We start from the raw sequence: 21950 nt of genomic DNA on the forward strand, positions 1-21950 counted from the left end.
AGATCACAGGAGGTGCTTTAATAGGTGGTTTTAAATTAAAAAGACCTCGCATGAATCTGGTGACCAGGGGATGAGCTGAAAGGAGTTTCCCATGGACTGGCTCATGAAAAGCTGCAATAGCACTGAGATGAACTCTGACGGAGGTAGATTTGAGGCCAGAGTCAGACAGAGAAAGCAGATAATCCAACAAGGTCTCCACTGCAAGAGACGTGGGATCATGATGATGAAGAAGACACCAAGAAGAAAATCTTGTCCACTTCTGATGGTAACACTGAAGAGTGGTCTAGGTAAGGAAAGACCTGAAGGTGGTGAGAGCGAAGAAATGCTGCCACCACAATGAGGCACTTGGTGAACACCCTTGGAGAGGAGGCAAGACCGAAGGGTAGCACTTTGTATTGGTAATGGCGATGATTGATAATGAAACGAAGATATTGTCTGGAGGTCAGATTGACCGGAATGTGAGTGTATGCTTCTTTGAGATCGAGGGAGCATAGCCAGTCGTTTTGATTGAGAAGAGGGTAAAGAGTGGCTAAAGAAAGCATTTTGAATTTCTCTTTGACCAAACATTTGTTGAGATCTCGAAGATCTAGGATGGGTCTTAGATCTCCTGTTTTTTTGGGGACTAGAAAATAACGGGAGTAGAACCCCTGCCCCTGCTGATCTGGAGGAACCTCCTCTATAGCATTTAAAAGAAGAAGGGATTGAACTTCTTGAACGAGGAGAGCAGATTGAGGAGTGTTCAAAGCAGACTCTTTTGGTGGACTTAGAGCCAGCAGAGTTTGAAAGTTGAGAGAGTAGCCGTGGTGGATGATGTTGAGGACCCATTGGTCCGAGGTGATGATTTCCCATCGGCTGAGGAAAAGAGATAAACGACCACCTATGGGTTGAGGAAGGTGGGTGGAGATTTGAACACTGGCTATGCTTTGGTGAATTAAGTCAAAAGGGTTGGGACTTTGGTTGTGGAGGTGGCTTCACAGGCTGCTGTTGCTGTTGAGGCCTCGGGGGTTGACGTTGTTGTTGGCGTTGACGTCTAGGTGGTTGGGAAGGTGTCTGCAATGGTCGAGCTGCATAGCGGCGCTGATAAGCCGACTGCTGTCTGAAAGGCCGTGTAGTAGGAGGCTTCTTTTTATTTTTGAGCAGAGTAACCCAACGTGTTTCATGAGCCGAGAGCTTTTGAGTGGTCGAGTCCATGGATTCCCCAAAGAGCTCATCCCCCAGGCATGGTGCATTGGCTAACCGATCTTGATGATTAACATCAAGTTCGGATACCCGAAGCCAGGCAAGTCGACGCATGGCCACAGACATAGCTGTTGCTCTGGAGGTTAGCTCAAAGGTATCATAGATGGACCTAACCATAAATTTTCGCAGTTGGAATAGCGAAGAGGAGCATTGATGAAAAGCCTGTTGTTTTCGTTGGGGGAGGTACTTTTCGAACGAAGCCATGGTGGTAAGGAGGTGTTTCAGATAAAATGAAAAATGGAATGCGTAGTTGCCAGATCTATTGGCTAACATTGCATTCTGATAAAGTCTCTTACCAAATTTGTCCATGGCTTTGCCCTCTCTGCCAGGAGGTACAGAAGCATATACACTAGCTCCTGAGGATTTTTTTAGGGTAGATTCCACTAACAATGATTCGTGAGGAAGCTGGGGTTTGTCGAATCCAGGAATAGGGATCACCTTGTACAAAGAATCTAGTTTACGGGGAGCTCCAGGAATTGTTAAAGGAGTCTCCAAATTCTTGTAGAATGTCTCTCGTAATATATCATGCAGAGGCAGTTTCAAGAATTCCTTAGGAGGCTGGTCAAAGTCAAGTGCGTCTAAAAAAGCTTTAGATTTTTTAGACTCAGCCTCCTAAAGAATAGACATGGAATCACACATATCTTTCAAAAAGGAAGTGAAAGATGTGGATTCCTGTCTTGAAGAAGGATCAGGTAATGCAGAATCAGCTTCTTCAGAGGAACATTCACCTTCAGAAAGGAATGGTTCTTCAGAGTCTCCCCACAGATCAGGGTCTCTTACATGAGATGTACGATCCCGGGACTCTGGAGTCGAGGGTTCTAAATGTCGGGATTTGCGTACCGACTTACCCGATCTCATCGACACGGTACCGGGAGAAGTCACTGGTTGTACCGGTGCCGAAGTCTGTACGGACTGATGCCTCGGCTCCGGTGCAAGAAGTGGCATCGATGTTGAAGAGGCCGAGTGCACCGGTACCGAAGGAGTGGATGCAGAAATAAGAGGTTGCTCCACTACCGGTACCGGTGGCTCAGACCGGACCGGTTCTGGAAGGATCGGGGTTAATATAGCAGGAAGCAGCTGCTGGAGTTGTTCCCTGAGCTGAACCTGCAAGACAGCGGCAATGCGCTCATCTAACGAGGGCACCGGTATCGCTTTTTTCTTCTGCGGTACCTTAGGTGCCGCTCTACACTCCGAGGAAGAACCCGATGTCGAAGGGCTAACCTCAATCGGAGCGGAGCGCTTCCGCTGGCGTTTCACGGTCGGCAGGATTGGGCTCACTGCAGTGGAGACCGGAGGACGCTCAAGCGGGGAAGGCTTCTTAGCCGGCTTACCTGGAGGTAAGAATATCTGCCTGCTGTCCCTGGATAACACCTGTTACGGTAAGTAACTGTGCTATATCATATAATAATTTAGATCATTTGTTTTATAATTTGATAATGAAAACCACAAAACCCACCTCCCACCCACAAAACAATATATATTAAGTAAGTAGGGAAAAATGCTGATTATTCATTATAATACCTTATTAATGGCCCACACACATCCTTAAATTTATTAAAATATCCATTTTGAACTGCTAGCGCTCTTTCCATCCTATACACGTGACACACCGAGTTCCACCAAAAACAATAATTTAATCTTGTGCAATCTTTCCAGTTATATGTTATTTGCTGAATGGCAACTCCTGTTAAAATCATTAAAAGTTTATTATTATTAGCAGATAATTGGCTTTTAGCTCTCATAGACATGCCAAATAAAATTGTGTCATATGACAATGCTACATGATTTTCTAGCATACAATTTATTTGATCCAGCATTTTTATTTAGGTTGCTTATCCCATATTCAGTTAAAAGAACTTTACGATCTAGTGAACGGAACCTTTTATCAATTCCTTCACTAAAAATTATTAGTACAAGAAGACAATTTATCTTTTCATGTACAGCTCCCCAGATTTGGAATGCGCTTCCCATGTTTTTACGGGAGGAGAAGGTATTTGGGAAATTTAAAAGCGAATTAAAAACCTTTTTATTTAAAGATGCATTTGCTACTTAATTAAATTTTATTACAAAGTGTAATTTTATTTTTTATTTCTTTTTTTCTCTTCCCAGTTTCCTTTTGTATTTACCATGTATGTCCTTTCTTTACTATAAAAATGGATTTCATCCCCTCTTTCCTTTTGTTTATATTATAATTAATTAAGTGTATGTAATGTTTTTGTCTCCTTATGTATGCATATTTTATTGTACATCGCTTAGAAATCAGATTAAGCGATTGAACAAATCAATTAATAAACTTGAAACTTGAAACTTGATCCCAAATTGACTGCCAAAAAGCTTTAATAAATGGACAATGAAACAATAAATGATCTAAAGTTCCAGCCTCGAGATGACAATGCCAGCATCTATTAGACTTAGAGCAATCCAATTTTTGTAAACAAACAGGGGTCCAGAGTGCTCTATGCAACAGGAAAAACCATGTTTGCATCATAGACGCAGACATTGTACATCTCATCCTCCAAGACCAAATACGTGGTCATTGAGATGCATTAATTTGATGCTTAATCTCAATGCTCCAAATATCTCTAAGTCCAGTCTTTGGTTTCTTATTCGAATAGCCAGATAATAATTTATACCACTGTGCGGCCTGGTGACCCAGAAAATCTGCCTGAAAGCATAAGAAATCTAAACTAAATTGATTATTAAAAGATTTCCATTCAGGGAACCTTGCTGGAATAGCCTGCTTCAGTTGCAACCATTTATAACTTTGTTTTTTATCAAGGCCAAATATATATTGCAGCAGTTTACCATTAGAAATGACATCATTTAAGGTCCGTATACCTGCTTTAATCCAATCCTTCCAGACAATCTTAAAACCGCCTATTTGGATCCTGGAGTTTAGCCATATATTTTGATAAGTTGATTTTTGAATTGGAAGAGGTGTTAAATTATTAACATATCTTAAAGTTTTCCATGTCTTATTGTTTTTCCGCAACCTAGGCATTTTAATACTGAGAAGATGACGAAGCCTAATGGGAAACATGAGCTGCCATTTTAACCATAACCAATCTGGTAGCTTTTCCATGAGTTCTGGGAGGACCCAATACATACCTTGGCGCATAATATGGGATTGATGATACCTATAGAAGTTTGGAAAATTTACCCCACCCTCCTTAATTGGCTTTTGTAAAGACACTAAGGCAATTCTTGCAATTTTACCCAGCCAAATAAACAGTAAGAATACTATTCAATTTTTTATAAAAAGACCCCTGGAAAAAAACTGGTATCATCCCCAATTGGTAACAAACAACAGGCAAAACCATCATCTTAATAGTTTGGACTCTTCCCCACCAAGACAAATGTAAAGGATTCCATTGCTCACATAACTCTGTTACTTTTTGCAATAAAAGTCTTTCATTCACTTTCATTACAGAAAACAATTCCAACTCTTGGTACAATCCCTAATCCTAGGTCTAATAGACTACTGCAACATATTATATCTCCCATGCACAGCAACCATGATAAAACAATTACAAACAATATAAAACACAGCCCTAAGACTGGTCTACTCACTGAAGAAATACAACCACATCACAGAGGCATACCACGACTCACATTGACTCCCAATACAAGCGAGAATACACTTCAAATTTTCCTGCCTACTATTTAAAGCAATAAACGAAGACAGTCCAGCTTATTGGAACAATCGACTAGTTCAATCCACCTCAACCAGACATAGGAGAACCCACACACCATTCACACACCCTCCAACCAAAAACATCAAAAGAAAAAAACTGTCCGACAACATCCTAGCCACTCGAGCTGCAAAACTCGACCCACAACTCTACAACCTATTGACCACGACCACAGACTACAAAACCTTAATTGTATTATATTTGTATTTGTATAAATGTTGTATTATATTTGGTTGATATTTACTGTACACTTGATGTAAGTTTAAAAATGAATAAAGAAATTAAAAAAAAAAAAGAAATAAAACCCCTTCTATTCATAAAACACATAAAACCGAACTAACACAATCAGAAATGTTCCAAGCATCACCTGCAACTACTACATATGAACTTCTAATATCATGACAACTCAGATGTAATCCTTAACAACTCAAAGAAATGTACAAACTACTCCCTAAATACTTCTAATCTCCGGACAAACTATTTGTAATCTGCCTTGAACTGCAAGGTAATGGTGGAATAGAAATCCCTAATGTAATGTAAGATTCCACTCTTCTTTGTTTTCTATGGATCATTATAAGTGGTAGTATCTGTCCCTTTTGGATTTTCTTTGCCCTATAAGTATCCCATGGAACCTCTAGCTAGTCAATTGTTTTCAGTCTCCAGCTGCAGGTGAGACGTCCTGTACAGTCTGATTCTGGTCAGATAGGCTTAGTATATAGTTCTCCCCCGTGTTCCGTTCCAGGAACCTCCGTGAATATCGAAAAACCGCGAATACGGGACGACAAGGAGCTGGAGGATGCTCCCTGCCTGGTGCCGCTGCCCGCACCCTGAGGCTCCCGGACAAGACTCGGAGCGCTTCAGCTTGATCCCAAACGGGCTGGATTCTGTCACTCCGTGCTGCCTTTTGGATCTGGAGCGCTCGCCGATCATCATTTACCTGCTGGTGCCCGAGAGCGACCCCCCTGCAGGCCGCCCACACTCTAGGCTTCCCTAGATCAAACACGAAAACAAAGATACTCAATTTCCGGGGCACAGACTTAGCACGCATGGGAGATTTCGTCCATCAGACGCTGCAGGACCAAGCGGAGACCGATGATGTAGAAGCTAAGTGGTTAACACTGAAATCAACCATACATGAAGCAACTAGCCGCTTCATAAAATCAGTAAATAAACGACAAAGAAACAATAAACCCCAATGGTTCACCGCGGAGATCTCGCACCTCATTAAGGAGAAGAAAAAAGCGTTTCTCTCCTACAAGTGCACGGAGAAAAGAGAGGCAAAAGTAGAATATAGGACCAGGTCTACAGCGGTCAAAATGGCAGGGAGGCAAAACTTTGAGTGGAAGAAATTCTGGCAAAAAACATTAAAAAGGGGGACAAATCCTTCTTCAGGTATATTAGTGACAGAAAAAGGAACACAGGCGGGATAGTACGCCTTAGAAGACCGGACAGAAGTTACGTGGAAGCAGATTCCGATAAAGCCGAACTACTGAATGAATACTTCTACTCAGTCTTCACCTGTGAGGCACCGGGACACGGTCCGCAGTTGAAGGCAACACAAAGCACAGAAGACCCGTTTCAGAATTTTGAGTTCACACCAGGTGAAGTTTACAGTGAACTGGCAAGACTCAAGGTGAACAAAGCCTTGGGACCAGACAATTTGCACCCAAGAGTGCTCAGAGAATTGAGCGATGTCCTGGCGAAACCGTTGGCTGAGCTATTCAATCTCTCCCTAAGTAAGGGGAAAGTTCCCCTTGACTGGAAATTAGCTAATGTCGTTCCTCTGCATAAAAAGGGTTGCAGGGCAGAGGCTGCGAATTATAAACCGGTGAGTCTCACATCAATAGTGTGCAAACTCATGGAAACACTTAATTAAAAGCAAATTGGACACGATCTTGAATGAAGGGAATCTTCGGGATCCCAGTCAGCATGGATTCACCAAGGGTAGGTCCTGCCAATCCAATCTCATCAGCTTCTTTGACTGGGTAACAAGAAAGTTGGACTTGGGAGAGTCTTTGGACGTCGTGTACCTGGACTTCAGGAAAGCTTTTGACAGTGTCCCACACTGCAGGCTGCTAAGCAAGATGGAATCGATGGGGTTAGGAGAGACCCCATGGGACAATGATTGGCTGAGTGGCAGACTTCAGAGGGTGGTGGTTAATAGTACCCTCTCTAAAACATCGGAGGTGACCAGTGGAGTGCCGCAGGGCTCGGTCCTGGGTCCACTCCTTTTCAACATATTCATAGGGGATCTGACTCAAGGGCTTCAAGGTAAAATAACACTATTCGCCGATGATGCCAAACTATGTAATATAGTAAGTGAATGCAGTTTACAGAATTATATGGCGCAGGACCTGCTTACATTGGAAAGTTGGTCCTCAACCTGGCAGCTAGGCTTCAATGCTAAGAAATGTAAGGTCATGCACCTCGGAAGCGGAAATCCATGCAGGACGTACTTCTTGAACGGAGAAACTTTAACTAGGACTTCAGCAGAACGAGATTTAGGAGTAATCATCAGTGCAGATATGAAAACTGCCAATCAAGTGGAGAAGGCTTCATCTAAGGCAAGGCAGATATTGGGTTGTATCAATAGAAGTTTCGTCAGCTGAAAGCCTGAAGTCATAATGCCGTTGTACAGGGCCATGGTGAGACCTCATCTGGAGTACTGTGTGCAATTCTGGAGGCCACATTACAGTAAAGATGTGCGCAGAATTGAATCGGTTCAACGGACGGCCACCAGGATGATCTCGGGGCTCAAGGGTCTCTCGTACGAAGAGAGACTGAACAAATTGCAGCTCTACACTCTTGAGGAACGTAGGGAGAGGGGAGACATGATCGAAACATTTAAGTACCTCACGGGACATGTCGAAGTGGAAGATGAGAGAAACAGAAAGCAGAGAGTGGGCATAAATGGGAAGTTCTCAGACTGGGAGAAAGTGACTAGTGGTGTGCCCCAAGGCTCGGTTCTTGGGCCGATCCTATTTAATATTTACATCAATGACCTGGAAGAAGGAGTATCCAGTGAGATCATTAAGTTTGCAGATGACACAAAGCTATGCCGGGCAATCAGATCGCAGGAGGATAGCGAGGAACTCCAGAGCGACTTGTATCAGTTAGAGAAATGGGCAGAGCAATGGCAGATGAAGTTCAACGTGGAGAAATGCAAAGTAATGCATTTAGGTAGTAAGAATAAGGAACACGAGTATAGAATGTCAGGCGCAACTCTGGGTAAGAGCGAACAAGAAAAGGACCTGGGTGTACTGATAGATAGGACCCTGAAGCCGTCGGCACAATGCGCGGCAGCGGCAAAGAAAGCAAACAGAATGTTAGGCATGATAAAGAAGGGAATCATGAGTAGATCGGAGAAAGTCATAATGCCGCTTTATAGAGCAATGGTCAGACCGCACTTGGAATACTGTGTCCAACATTGGTCTCCCAACCTAAAGAAGGATATAAAACTGCTGGAGAGGGTGCAGAGACGAGCAACGAAGCTGATAAGAGGTATGGAGAACTTGGAATATGAGGAACGACTCAAGAAACTGGGACTGTTCTCCCTTGAGAAGAGGAGGCTGCGAGGAGACATGATCGAGACTTTCAAAATGCTGAAAGGCATCGATAAAATAGAGCAGGAAAATAAATTATTTACATTGTCCAACGCGACACGGACAAGAGGACATGGTTTGAAGCTAAGGGGGGACAAGTCCAGGACAAATGCCAGGAAGTTCTGCTTTACACAGCGAGTGGTAGACGCCTGGAATGCTCTCCCAAAGGAGGTTATTAAGGAATCCACTGTGCTAGGATTCAAAGGCAAATTAGATGCACATCTCCTTACGAGAGGCATAGAGGGATATGGGTGATTAAAACTACATCAGGTGTATACCTGACTGGGCCTCCGCGTGTGCGGATCGCCGGACTCGATGGACCATGGGTCTGATCCGGAGATGGCAGTTCTTATGTTCTTATGATATTTTCTTTCTCAAGGGTCCCTCGGCCACAAGAGGGCACACGCTCAAACTCAGGGGCGGAAAATTTCATGGCGACATCAGAAAGTATTTTTTCACAGAGAGAGTGGTTGATCATTGGAACAAGCTTCCAGTGCAGGTGATCGAGGCAGACAGCGTGCCAGACTTTAAGAATAAATGGGATACCCATGTGGGATCCCTACGAGGGTCAAGATCAGGAAATTGGGTCATTAGGGCATAGACAGGGGGTGGGTAAGCAGAGTGGGCAGACTTGATGGGCTGTAGCCCTTTTCTGCCGTCATCTTCTATGTTTCTATGTTTCTTCTACATGCAGCTGCACGGGGAAAGCGCCCGCCAGCTAGAGCCGCACGAGCGGCCACTGCAGATCCAGAGCGACTACCTGCTGCAGCTGGGCTTCAGGGACCATAGCCAGGTGCAAGAGGAGGGCATGGAGGCCTAATTTAGGTGGTTTTTCACCTAGGGAGGCAGGATAGGGCAGCTGGAGAGTCGGCGAGTGAAGGAAATCACTCGCGGTATGCTCCGACCGCCTCTTCCTGCAATAAAGTCAGGCTTCACCAATCAGGAGTTGCTTTGACACTCAGCTCCTGATTGGTGAAGCCCAACTTTAACACAGGAAGTCCTGGTTGGAGAATACCGCGATTGACCTGGGCTGTGAACCGCCAATGACTGGGGGAACACTGTATAGGAATTTTAGTTTCTCATTGAAAACTGGCTCGCAGGCACTCGAGTACAGTGTACAGGCAAGCAGTTGTAAAAATTGGCTGCTTCAAAGAACTAGAAATAGGAAAAAAAAAGACCTTTGACATATTAGTATTCTACATTTACTATTTGTTTCATTATAAGAACATCAGAGTCCTGCACAACACAATTTGTAGGTTCCTAAGAACAGAGTATTAAGGAGCAGGATTAACGGAGGCTCTCCATTACTTCTGCAGATGGCATGGTGCTAGAAAGGACCGGGGTATCTGGTAAGCTTCTGAATACTGTGCGTGACTGCATGAGCAGTTAGACTTGGTGGCCACTAGAGCTAATATCAGGTTGCCACAACCTCCTGCCCAGTAGTAGAGCTTGCCTGCAAACGGTGCACACTTTATCCTGGTCTGATATCTGGCACCTTTCAGTGAACTGGGTTTTCTGTTTAGGTATTTTGCCAGCAGTTTGAATGACTTTTTTCCTCCCCTCCCTCCCTCCCCCCAGATTCAATTGTATCTAATACGTGTGGCCTCTAACCTGCCCTTTCTCATATTTGGCTTCATTTTAAACAACTGTGTTGTTGGTGGGTTTTTGTGTAAAGATTAAAAGTGAACCATTGCCAAAGCCTCCACTTTGAAATCTGTGGTGCCACATGGCTTTAATTGCTGCTTTCCAGTCCTTGTCTGCTGTTAGCAGTGTGCATTGTGCATTTTGGACATCGTTTGTAGTGTTGCTCCTCTTTTTTTCCCCCTCTCGTGCTGGGAGGGGCTCTCCTAACAGGAGCACTTGATTTTGAACCTTTTTAAAAAATTTATTCTATCCTATCTTCTTCAGCTTTTGTTCCAGCCCCTCCTGTGAACCCTGCAAATGCCCCAACACAAATGGCTCCTATTCACCCACCACCTCCCCTAGATGATGAACCTGCCTCCAAGAAGTTAAAGACGGAGGACAGCTTGATGCCAGAAGAGGAGTTCCTGCGTAGGAGCAAGGTATGTGTAAGAGAATCTTTGCAGTCCATCATAGCCCTTAATTGCAGATAATCTGCTTGTACATGCTGCTTGTTGTTGTGTTGGGAAGGGATTCCTGGTTTATTCCTCCGATCGAGTGATATGAATTGCTTCAATAAATGAAATCAGTCACAGATATCCTGAAGGTTGTTGGGAAAGGCGTCTCATTTAATGGTGCCAGTGATGGCTCAACATCATTTATGCTGACATCAGGTTTTGTGTTTTGCAAAGACTGAGATCTCTCATTACTGCATCACACTAAAGCCAAAGTTATTGCGTGCTTTGTCAGATATGCAAATGACAACATTTTTTGGCATGTGTTTTAAGTGTCATACAGTTGAATTGCCACAGAATGTGCTGCTAATCTTGAGAAAGAGGAGAGATGTATTGTGAATAAGCCTTTTATTGAGTTAACACAGATATAAAATGCAACTGCAGAAAGCACAGGTACAGTTGGGAAACTCTGGAGTACATAGACCCAGCTCATACTTTGCAAGCCTCAGTTAAAGACCTTTATCCCAGGACATATGGGTGACGTCACCGACGGAGCTTCAATGCGGAAGCCTCGCAAGCAGACTTGCTTGAAGAAACTAGAAGTTTCGAGTCAGCTGCACCGCGCACGCGCGAGTGCCTTCCTGCCCAGCAAGGGCGCGTCTCCTCAGTTCTCAGTTTTCTGCGGAGCCGAGAAGTCCGTCTTTGACTCTCTGCGTTTAACTTACTCACTTCGTGCCTTCTCTCACTGGTTTGTGGGGGTTTTTTTTCTTCACGAATCACTGTACTTACTTTATTTATTTTATTTCTAGTTTAAAAAAGAAAAATTTATTTCTTCCGTTCAGCTGCCGGGGCAGGCCGCTCGGCCACAGCCCAGGGGCTTCGACCTTGCAGCGGCTGTTTTTCCTTCTATGTCCTGGCCAGCAACAGGCTTCAAGAAGTGTAGCCAATGTCAACGTGCAATTTCTCTCACGGACCCACACGCAGGTGCCTCAAGTGCCTTAGGCCACAACATCATCCAAAGTCGTGTGAGCGCTGTGCTACTCTTCAACCTCAAGCCCTTAAACGTCGTCTACTTTCAGTGGAGAAGCTCTTCCAGATGGATTTGACCACTTCCTTGACTCCGAAGTCGACTTCGGTCTCGCCTTCGACCGAGGGCCCTCCTGCCTCCACTGCTTCGACCTCGAGCCTCATCAGACCTTCCTCGTTTGCAGCGGCTCTTTCCTCGACAACGTCTGCTGTATATTCCCCTGTATCCTCAGGTCAGATAGCTCAGCAGTCAGTTCCACCGGTGGTGCTTAAGGTGCCTAAGACTTCTAAGTCGAAGCACATTTCCACTGCCTCGGTGGAACCTTCAGCCAAGGCAGGTGGCCGGTTTCAGATGCGGATCCATCATTGCCGACTTCTTTCCAGACCATGTTAGAGCAGCAATTTATTCAGTTCCTTACCAAAATGGGACCGAAGCTAGCTACTCTAATCCAGCCTGGGCATTCTGCAGACTCCCGCGAGGTCGAGCCTCTTCCTATGCCTCAGTCTGAGTCTACACACTCTATGCAGGGACCAGAGTCTCTGTGAGTGTCTGGTCTGGCATCTAAGCATGTGAAGCAAGGAGAAAATTCTTTGCAAGTGCCTCGGCAGGAATCCTCACACTCCATACAAGGAGCAGAGTCTTTGGGAGTGCATCGAGGTTCCTCCATCAAGCCTCTGGAGCTTCGATCCACAGCCTCCAGTCCTATCCATTCTTTGGTGACATCGGCTGCTTCTCTCTCCGGGGTGAAGTCTCCTTGATCTTCGAGATCTGCTTCCAAGCACCGTTCTCACCGACGATCAAGACCTTCATCGAGGCATCCTTCCAGGCATAGTTCTTCTTCTAAAGAGCGTCCTTCAACTAAGCCTCGATCTACACCTACTTCTACTAGACTGCCGACTCTTCGATTGAGGTCTCCACTTCCACACCTCGAAGACTCAGCGGTTTCGATAGCCTCGTCCAAGTCTCCCTATTCTTTTGATGCCTTTTTTCTAGCCGAAGCTTCATCTTTGACCCAGGCTGTCTCGACGACCTCGAGTCCTTCTCGAGGCAAGGCAATTCCACTATTGTCTGGATGTTTTCTCCAGATGGGATGGCCAGTTTGGCCAGACACTATTACAAAATTTATTCTCTTAAATTGCCAACACTCCCACCATCCATCCCATTCTGGTTAGCTGCCTGCTTGTCCTGGGATAAAGCACAGTTACTTACCGTAACAGGTGTTATCCAGGGACAGCAGGCTGCTATTCTCACAACCCACCCACCTCCCCTAGTTGGCTTCTCTGCTAGCTATCTGAACTGAGGAGACGCACCCTGTGCTGGGCGGGAAGGCACTCGCGCATGCGCGGTGCGGCTGACTAGAAACTTCTAGTTCTTCAAGCAAGTCTGCTTGCGAGGCTTCCATATCGAGGCTCCATTGGTGACGTCATCCATATGTGAGAATAGCTCCCTGCTGTCCCTGGATAACACCTGTTACGGTAAGTAACTGTGCTTTCTGTTCAGTGTATTAGTTCTAAGTAGCTAATCTAAACCTTATTGAAAACAGGGTCAAGCTCATATATGACTGAAGTCTACAAAATCCTGAGTAGAGTAGAACAGGTACAAGTGGATTGATTTTTCACTCTGTCAAAAATTTCAAAGACTAGGGTTCACTTGATGAAGTTACAGGGAAATACTTTTAAAACCAATAGGAGGAAATTTTTTTTCACTCAGAGAATAGTTAAGCTCTGGAACGCGTTGCCAGAGGATGTGGTAAGAGCGGATAGCGTAGCCGGTTTTAAGAAAGATTTGGACAAGTTCCTGGAGGAACTTGTCCAAATAGTCTGTTATTGAGAAAGACATGGGGGAAGCCACTGATTGCCCTGGATCGGTAGCATGGAATATTGCTACTCCTTGGGTTTTGACCAGATACAAGTGGCCTGGATTGGCCACCATGAGAATGGGCTTCTGGGCTAGATGGACCATTGGTCTGACCCAGTAAGGCTATTCTTATGTTCTTATGTAATTTTTGACGGAATGAAAAATCGATCCACTTGTACCCGTTCTACTCCACTCAGGATTTTGTAGACTTCAGTCATATCCCCCGTCAGCTACATGATAAATGGGGATGATGCGGTATATAAAAAGAAAGATTAGATTAGATTGTGATGAATTTATAATCTTTTTAAAACTAGTTTTTTGGAAAAATAGTGCATGCTTCCAGGTGATTATAGTCTCTGGGTTTCTTAGCTGTGCTTGATGCAGTCCTGCATTGCTGATTTTAATCTTTGATGGACAGCTGTGTACATCCTTGATATATAGGGGGGCACTTCTATAAAGGGTGTCGGAGTCATAATGGCTTCTTACAGAACGTTATCATAAGTTGGCATTGGGTGCCGTTGCTTACACCATGTCCAATCCAGTCATCAGTATGTGACTAGCCTTTTTGTGCTTGATGCAACAACTTCCAGAGAGTCCAGCATCTGCATATTTGGAATCGGATGTTATCTTTTTGATGATGTAGTCTTTGACTTGATCAGACTGACAGTAAGAGTGGTGGCTTTGGTCACTGTGGCAATGAACTCGCAATTCTCCAAAACAGGAGAGGTCTTTTGCACCAAGGCCCTATTCAGGACAACCTGAATCCTTATTGGCCTATAAACTGGCTCATGAGAGGATCTACTTGCACAGAAAAGGGCATTTCTTGGCAGTAATTAGCCAGGGTCATTATAGCTCATATTACTTTGTACTGGTCTGATGCAGAATCACTTGTATCTGTATGCTTATCCTCTTCTGCTAACTCCAGACTCTATTTCTGTGGTGGTGTGCATATGCCTGGAATAGACTTCCTGAGTCAGTATATCGTGTTCCTTTTCTGGCTCTATTCAAATCCAGGCTAAAAGCCTCACCTCTTTGAAGTTGCTTTTAACTTTTAACCCTTTATTTTTTTTTATCCTCCCTCCAGACTAGCACAGAACAGATGGGTTGATGCTCTTCTGCCAGCAGGTGGAGACTGAGAACACATTGACATTTGGCAGTAGTACAAGTGGGCTGTGCAGTCTAGTGCTGCCTGATTCGCGATTCTAATCGATTCACCGATTCACTTTGGGTGAATCGATTCGTTTGTTTGTTTTTAAATCGGCCTTGCCAATTTGGTGGGGTCAGTCAGGAAGTGCATGAAGCTATGCCAGTCATTTTCAGTGCAAGACCCGTGCACCTGTCCAGAGCTCTATTCTACCCCCACCCCCTGCGGGATCTGGTACTTATTTACCCTGCTAACTCCCCTGAAAGCTTTTCCTCTGTTACCCCATCTGATCATAGAGAAGGCTGCCTTTCGAATGTTAGGGCGAGGTTGGGTTTCTTGGCTCGGCTTACTTGCTGTGGAAGTCGGAATTTGTGTGCTGTACAGAGCGAGGAACAGGTTTGGGTAGGGCGGAACAGCGGCTAATGGAGAGATCAGTGTTCCACTGACAACTGTCATGGGATCGGAATGGATGAAAGGCTTCCCTTGTTGTGCATCTTTGGGAGAATTCTCACCTATGCAGGGACAGGCTTCCAGGGCCGCTGAATGCATTGTGTTTGCTTCACTCACGCTGCCTGCGCGACCCCAAGAGTGAAAGTGCAGTGAGCAAGTAAAGGATCCCGCAGGGGATGGGAGAATAGAGTTCTAGATGTGTGAGCGAGCCCAGATGAGTGGGCTGGAGGGAGAGATATTGACCTTTGGGAGCTAATCAGAGAAACTGCTGGAGTTTGGTTGGGGGAAGAGGAAATGTTAAAAAGAAACAGCAAGAGAAACTAGTGAGAACAGGATGGGAACAAAGAGTAGAGTACTGGTAAAAATCTGGATCTCATGCTTCCTTGAAAATGATGAAGGATCCGACTGGGAGAGAGATGGTGGACAATGGGATTTAGAGAGGGAAGGAACAGAAAGGGAGAGAAGTTGGACGCAAAGGATGGTGTGGAGAGGGGGTGGGGGATAGATATACTGGATAGGAGGATAGTTGAGAAGAGAAAGGGAGAGCTAGTAGATCTTGGGGTGGTGGGGAAGGAGGGAGAGATGCTGGATGAATGGGTAGTTGAGAAAAGGAGAGATGGTGGATATGGGGATGGGGGAATCCATCGCTGCAGCTGCAGGGATGGAGATGAAAAAAGGAAAGATGCCAGACTTCCTGGGGAGGGAAGGGGAGGACAGAGATGGAAGATGGATGGTTATCACGGAGAAAGATGGAAATGACAAAAGGGCAGGAGACCCTCGCAAGCGAGTTATCAGAAGACAGTTGGAGCCTGGGACCAACATGATTTCAATAATGACCAGACAACAAAAGGTAGAAAAAATAATTTTATTTTCTGGTTTGTGATTACAATATCTGTTCTCAGTCTCCAGCAGGTGGAGGTGGTAAGCCTGTGCAGTCTTTCCTCTGGTTAGTTTGGGTATGTTGGATCTGATTAGTGGCCTTTTTGTCCCTGGTTTGTTTGCTTTTTTTTGTTGTTGTCTGGACAGAGTTTGGTAGACCCTTTCGAGGGGTCCGTCTGACCTTGGGGGGTGCCACTCTCGGGTGGCCAAGTCCCTCCCCCCTTTTTCCCCACCTTCCCAAATTTTATTTTATAGGTGTCTCAGCTGTACGCCTTGCCACAGTTCAGGCAAAGACTACAGCTTTGAGAGCATGTGGGGTCTGCTCATTTGTTAAAGTTTTACTTTGTAAAAAGAAAAAAAAAAAAACATCCTAAGGCAGTGCCAGTCTGAAAGGGAGCTTTTAATTGTCCTTAATTGCTTTTTATTGTTAACCGGCGGTTTTACTTTCCCTTTTAGCAATTTGCAAAGAGCATTTTAAAAAGGCTGAAAAAGTGCACATTGTGTTCCCGACGAATGGTGGATAAGGCTGCTGCGAGCGGGAATCCTCGTCAGCTTCGGGTGCAGGCGAGCAGGGTTCTCCTTCGCACGTGCCCGGCTCATTGGCTGTAGGCAGTGCAGAAGCCCGGGCTTCCCCTACCACCCACACAGGGATTTCCCCAGCCTCTGACGGTCAGGGAAATAAGGTTTCCCTTACTGCCGATGGTGCTGGTGATTCCCTTACCGCTACTATGGTTGCTGCCTGCAGTTCTGCTTTAGTGGTTGGGCTCATTCAGGCCTCTTTGCAGCTACAGTCCTCAGGGGAGATTTTTTTTGGCAGGCTTTTCTTTGGTTTTGTCAGGAAACTTTGCTATTTTGCCTGTGGCCTCAGGTAACCTCGCTCCTGTTTTAGAAAATCAGGAACAGGTCCAAGGTGTGTGTTCTGTACCTACAGTGAGTGCTTTTTTGCCGCTGGGAAGTTTTGCCCCTTATTTTGTTTTAGCCATGTACAAGGCTTACTTGCAAGCAGCTTACGGGTCCTGCTTCTTCCCCGGGGATCTCCAGTTCTTTTGGGGGGTCTTTGCCTTCGGCATCTGCCCCCTTCCAGTCTCCCCTGCCTTCGTCCAAGGCCTATAGGTCTCAGCTTGTCTGCGGTGTTCTTTGCTCACACGTTTAAAGACAATAGACTTGTTTTCAGTCCAATTCTTTATATGTGAGTTTGCAAACCATTGGACCCCTGAGGAAGGCGTGTTCACCGAAACACGGACCGTGTAGGGTCCGGGTGGATTTTTATCACCATATTTTTTAGCTTTGTACTTTTTGAATTGAATTTTCATGGTTTTATATGTCAGTGTTTAATAAATTATCTCCAGAACATCTGTATCCACAGTTTTTGTTTTCATCGGTGGATTGTTTTCACTGTGGATCATCGGGACTCCCCATTTTTCTTTGTTGTGCTGAACTCCTGTCATTATTAATAAAAGCCTTTTTAGATATTTGACTTTTAGCTCTCATTGACATGCCAAAAAACACAGTATCATAGGATAATGCCACTGGATTTTCTAACAAGCAATTTATTTGGCCCCATATTGATTTCCAAAAAGCCAAAATAAATGAACAGTAGAACAATAAATGATCTAAAGTCCCTGCTTCGAGATGACAATGCCAACATTTATTAGACCATTCCTTTGTTTGCCAGTACTGTGTGGACGTTCAGGTACATCGGGATGTGGTGTTTTGTGGCGGCCCTTCGGGGGTTCCACCTATGATGAGTACCGCTTTGGTACTTCCCATCTGTTCTGTGCCAGTCTGGAGGGACAGTAAAGAAGGAGAAATTAGGTTCTTACCTGCTAATTTTCTTTCTTTTAGTCCCTCCAGTGTTTTTCGCGAGGAATCCTTTGTTGTCTTGGTTTTTTGGGGGGAGTATGGTAAGAGCAGTGGCGTTTAATTTGGTAGCTGACGAACTGTGGGGACACTTTGAAGGTTCTTGTTCTAATCAGTATCCAACAGTGTGTCCATGTCCAATCCGGACAGCTATTCTGTCTTCTCCATGTGAGAATAGAGTTGGTATGTTTATAGTTCACGGTTTTTAGTTAGTTCCTGCTTGGCTATTCGTTAGACTGATTGTAGATGGGATTGCATAGCCCACTTGTACTACTGCCAAAAGTCAATGTGTTCTTAGTCTTCATCTGCTGGCAGAGGAACGTAAACCCATCCGTTTCTGGCCAGTCTGGTGGAACTAAAATAAAGAAAATCAGGTAAGAACCTAATTTTTCCTTACCTGTTCAGTACCCATGAAGAGGCTTTTTAGAAAGGATCTCCAAATCAGAATAGAGACATCCAGCTCATAAGTCAAAAACTGACATCACAAGTGAGAAAGGCACTTGTACTGACTTTATAAAATGTGCTTAAAAAGGTGTATTTTTGGTGTTTTGACATAGATGTTCATTTATAAAATTACTCCCCTGCCACACCCACACATGACGTGTAATAATCCCCTATTGCTGTTTTACCTTCATAAGAATTGCCACTGCTGGGTCAGACCAGTGGTCCATCTCGCCCAGCAGTCCGCTCATGCGGCGGCCCTTAGATCAAAGACCAGTGCCCTAACTGAGTCTAGCCTTACCTGCGTACGTTCTGGTTCAGCAGGAACTTGTCTAACTTTGTCTTGAATCCCTGGAGGGTATTTTCCCCTATAACATCCTCTGGAAGAGCGTTACAGTTTTCTACCACTCTCTGGGTGAAGAAGATGCTTTTCTGTGGATCTCTATTTAACTACATATCTTTTTTTTCTCACAGGGTCCAGTCACAGTCAAAGTTCAGGTGCCCAACATGCAAGACAAGACTGAATGGAAACTCAACGGCCAGATGTTGGTGTTCACCCTCCCACTTCCTGATCAGGTGCATAGTATGTTTTTATATAGTGAAAAAAATGAAGAGGGAGAAACTTGGTTACAAGAGTGTGGGCACACAGGGGCATTGATAACATGCCAGGTGGGAGAAAACTTTTATGAGGGAGGTGTGTGCATGTGTGTGTCAAGGATTCACTTTATTGCCTAGATCAGGGGTCAGCAACCTGCAGCTCTTCTGCCATGTGGCTGTGGCTCTCCAGGCCCCAACCCTTTTAATCTCCCTCTTAACCCCGAGATCCCCCCAGGCCTACTGAGGTACCTGGTGGTCCGGGGGGGAGGGGGGATATTTGTGGCAGAAGCACAGCCCTTTCGCTCCTGCCTCCTTGCAGTAGAGTTTTAAAATGGCCTCTCGTGGCAGCTTGCAGTACCACGGCAGGAAATGCCGTGAACAACCGCAAAAGATCATAGTATCCATTTTAGAAGGGAGTCACATGGAGGCAGGAGTGAGAGGGCCACAGAGACCCTGCTGGACCACCAGGTATCTTGGTAGGCCCGGGGGGATTGTGGGGTTGGGAGGGAGATTAAAGGCTTGGGGCCTGGAGAGGGGAGAGAACCTTTGCTATGGGGAGGGGGATGGGCAGGGGAAGGAGGGGTTGGAGGGAAGAGAGAGTGGGAGACCTGGAATATATCAAATTCCCTTCTCTAATCTATAAGAACATAAGAATAGCCTTACTTTGTCAGACCAATGGTCCATCAAGCCAAATAGCCCGTCCTCATGGTGGCCAATCCAGGTCACCAATGCCTAGCAAAAACACAGAGTAGCAGCATTCCATGCTACCGATCCAGGGCAAGCAGTGGCTTCCCCCGTGTTTTTTTCAATAACAGACTATGGACTTTTCCTGTAGGAAATTGTCCAAACCTTTCTTAAAACCAGCTACACTATCTGCTCTTACCACAACCTCTGGCAACACGTTCCAGAGCTTAACTATTCTGTGAGTGAAAAAATATTTTCTTCTATTGGTTTAAAAGTATTTCCCTGTAAATTCGAGGGTCCCCTAGTCCTTGTAAGTTTTGACAGAGTGAAAAATCGATCCACTTGTACTCATTCTACTTCACTCAGGATTTTGTAGACTTCAGTCATATCCTCCGTCAGCTCCAAGGCACAGCACTCCACCAGGCCCAATTTATCTTCTTTTTTTCATACCATAAGCAAGGTTCTCCTTCAAGGAAGAAAGTTGGATGAGTACATCATCAATTTTTTGTCTTTTTCCAAAGAGTTCATGTGCTTTCTTTTTTTAAAAAAAAAAAATATTTATTCATTTTCAAAAATTACAACAAGTGTACAACATTAATTCAGAAATACCTTAATTCATCACTTGACATTCTTATTTGTATTATTCCAAATAAATAATTATATAAGAAACCCACCCCTCCCACCTATATACCAATAAATAACAACTATCAATATATTTTCCATCATAATCCCCCCCCCTTATCTTATCCAATATTCTGGTGTTTAAGATGTCTGATCACTAGAATAAATCGTCAATGGCCCCCAAATCTTTTTTAAACTTATTATAATGACCTTGTTGTATAGCAAGCACCCTTTCCATTTTTTAAATATGGCACACTGAATTCCACCAAAAAGTATAATTTAGTTTAGTATAATAAGAACATAAGAGGTTGCCTCCGCCGAGTCAGACCAGAGGTCCATCTCGCTGAGCGGTCCGCTCCCGCGGCGGCCCATCAGGCCTAGTTGCCTGAACAGTGTCCCTGACTAATTCTGTACTGTCTCTAATCCTATCCCTATAACCTACCTCTACTCCTATCTATACTTTCTATAATCTATATCTATAATCTTTCTATAATCCTATCTATAATCTTTCCAATTCCCTGTAATCTACTGAATGGCAACCCCTGTTAATATTAATAAAAGTTTATTATTATTAGCTGAAATTGGGCTTTTAAATCTCATGTGCTTTCTTGTCAGCAGCTATTACCAGCAAGAGAGAGAGAAATGGAATATATTATATGAATAATCATTTTGTAACTGGCAGACTAAAATTAAGATGTGTTAGCAAACTTTTAGCATTAAACATAAATCTGTGGTAACTCACTGGAAAATAAATTCAAAATAAGGCACTCTTTATTTAACCTAGTGAGAACCTATATTTCTGCAGATGGAACCCCCTTCACACAGTCGAAGATAGTGTTGGCTGGCTATTGCTGAAATGGAGAACACGGGAAACTTTTAGCAGATATTGATCAGTTGAATTATAAAGCATTGAGGTGTTTTTGCCTTTATTTAATATCATATAAGCACTTGAGAGATGATTACTTCGGGACATGTTGAGTGAATAGAGAAGGGAAAGGTGAGAGTCTGAGATCTGTAGCTTAAGTTCCAGGGTGCTTTTGTGCTGAAATTAACATAATGACTTTATTCTAGGTGTCTGTTATAAAGGTGAAGATTCACGAGGCCACAGGAATGCCTGCTGGGAAACAGAAGCTGCAGTATGAAGTATGTTTTACAGTTGTGAGGTGTCTTTACTTGTTAAATGGTGTGGAATATGTCTGTTCTAAAAATGAGATCCCTTGCATCCATAATGTCTCTGGACTTCTCCATGCAGTAGTAATTATAAATAAATAAATAAAAGCTGCCAGGCTAGGGACAGCATGAGGAGAGATCATCTCCGTTCATTCCAGATACAATAGGAAAAATAAATCAAGTTCCTGAAGGATTCCAGGTCAGTAACCTGGCAGAGGATAATCACTGTGTCCAGATTCCTAGTAGTAGAACACTATACTACCCTGAAAAATCAAAACACATTAATTGTTGAAAGTCTAAAACACTGATTTCTTTAGCACTCTCCAGACCAGTAGAGGTTAATCTTTACAAATGGGTATATATCCATTCATGACCAGCAGGTGGAGACTGAAAACAAAACTGTGGGACAGTATATACTATACTCCCTTCTCTATTTCCCTCAGTCTTCTTTCAGTCTCCAGCAGGTGTTGATGTGATCTGTACCCATCTCCCTTGGTAGGGCTGTTGGAATTTGTTTAGGGGGTTTATAGTCCCTGTTTTTGGCTGGACGGAGCTTGGGCGGGCCCTGTTTAGGGGTTCGTCCGACCTCGGGGGTGTCAAACCCGGCGGGTC

At 44.4% G+C, this 21950-nt stretch overlaps 1 protein-coding gene across 2 annotated transcripts in view; it reads left to right on the forward strand.

Annotated features, from left to right (window-relative positions):
* Positions 1-21950, forward strand: part of SF3A1 (splicing factor 3a subunit 1) — a 75988-nt gene that overhangs the window by 46129 nt on the left and 7909 nt on the right. The window contains exons 13-16 of one of the 2 annotated variants that reach the window (XM_033955693.1): positions 9850-9882; positions 10442-10596; positions 18741-18842; positions 21240-21311. In XM_033955693.1, the coding sequence (XP_033811584.1) occupies positions 9850-9882; positions 10442-10596; positions 18741-18842; positions 21240-21311 (362 nt within the window). The remainder of the gene's footprint in view (positions 1-9849; positions 9883-10441; positions 10597-18740; positions 18843-21239; positions 21312-21950) is intronic. The other variant, XM_033955694.1, reaches the window with a different exon arrangement.

Source organism: Geotrypetes seraphini, chromosome 8 (genome assembly GCF_902459505.1).
Source record: "Geotrypetes seraphini chromosome 8, aGeoSer1.1, whole genome shotgun sequence".
In the NCBI taxonomy this organism is placed as follows: domain Eukaryota; kingdom Metazoa; phylum Chordata; class Amphibia; order Gymnophiona; family Dermophiidae; genus Geotrypetes; species Geotrypetes seraphini.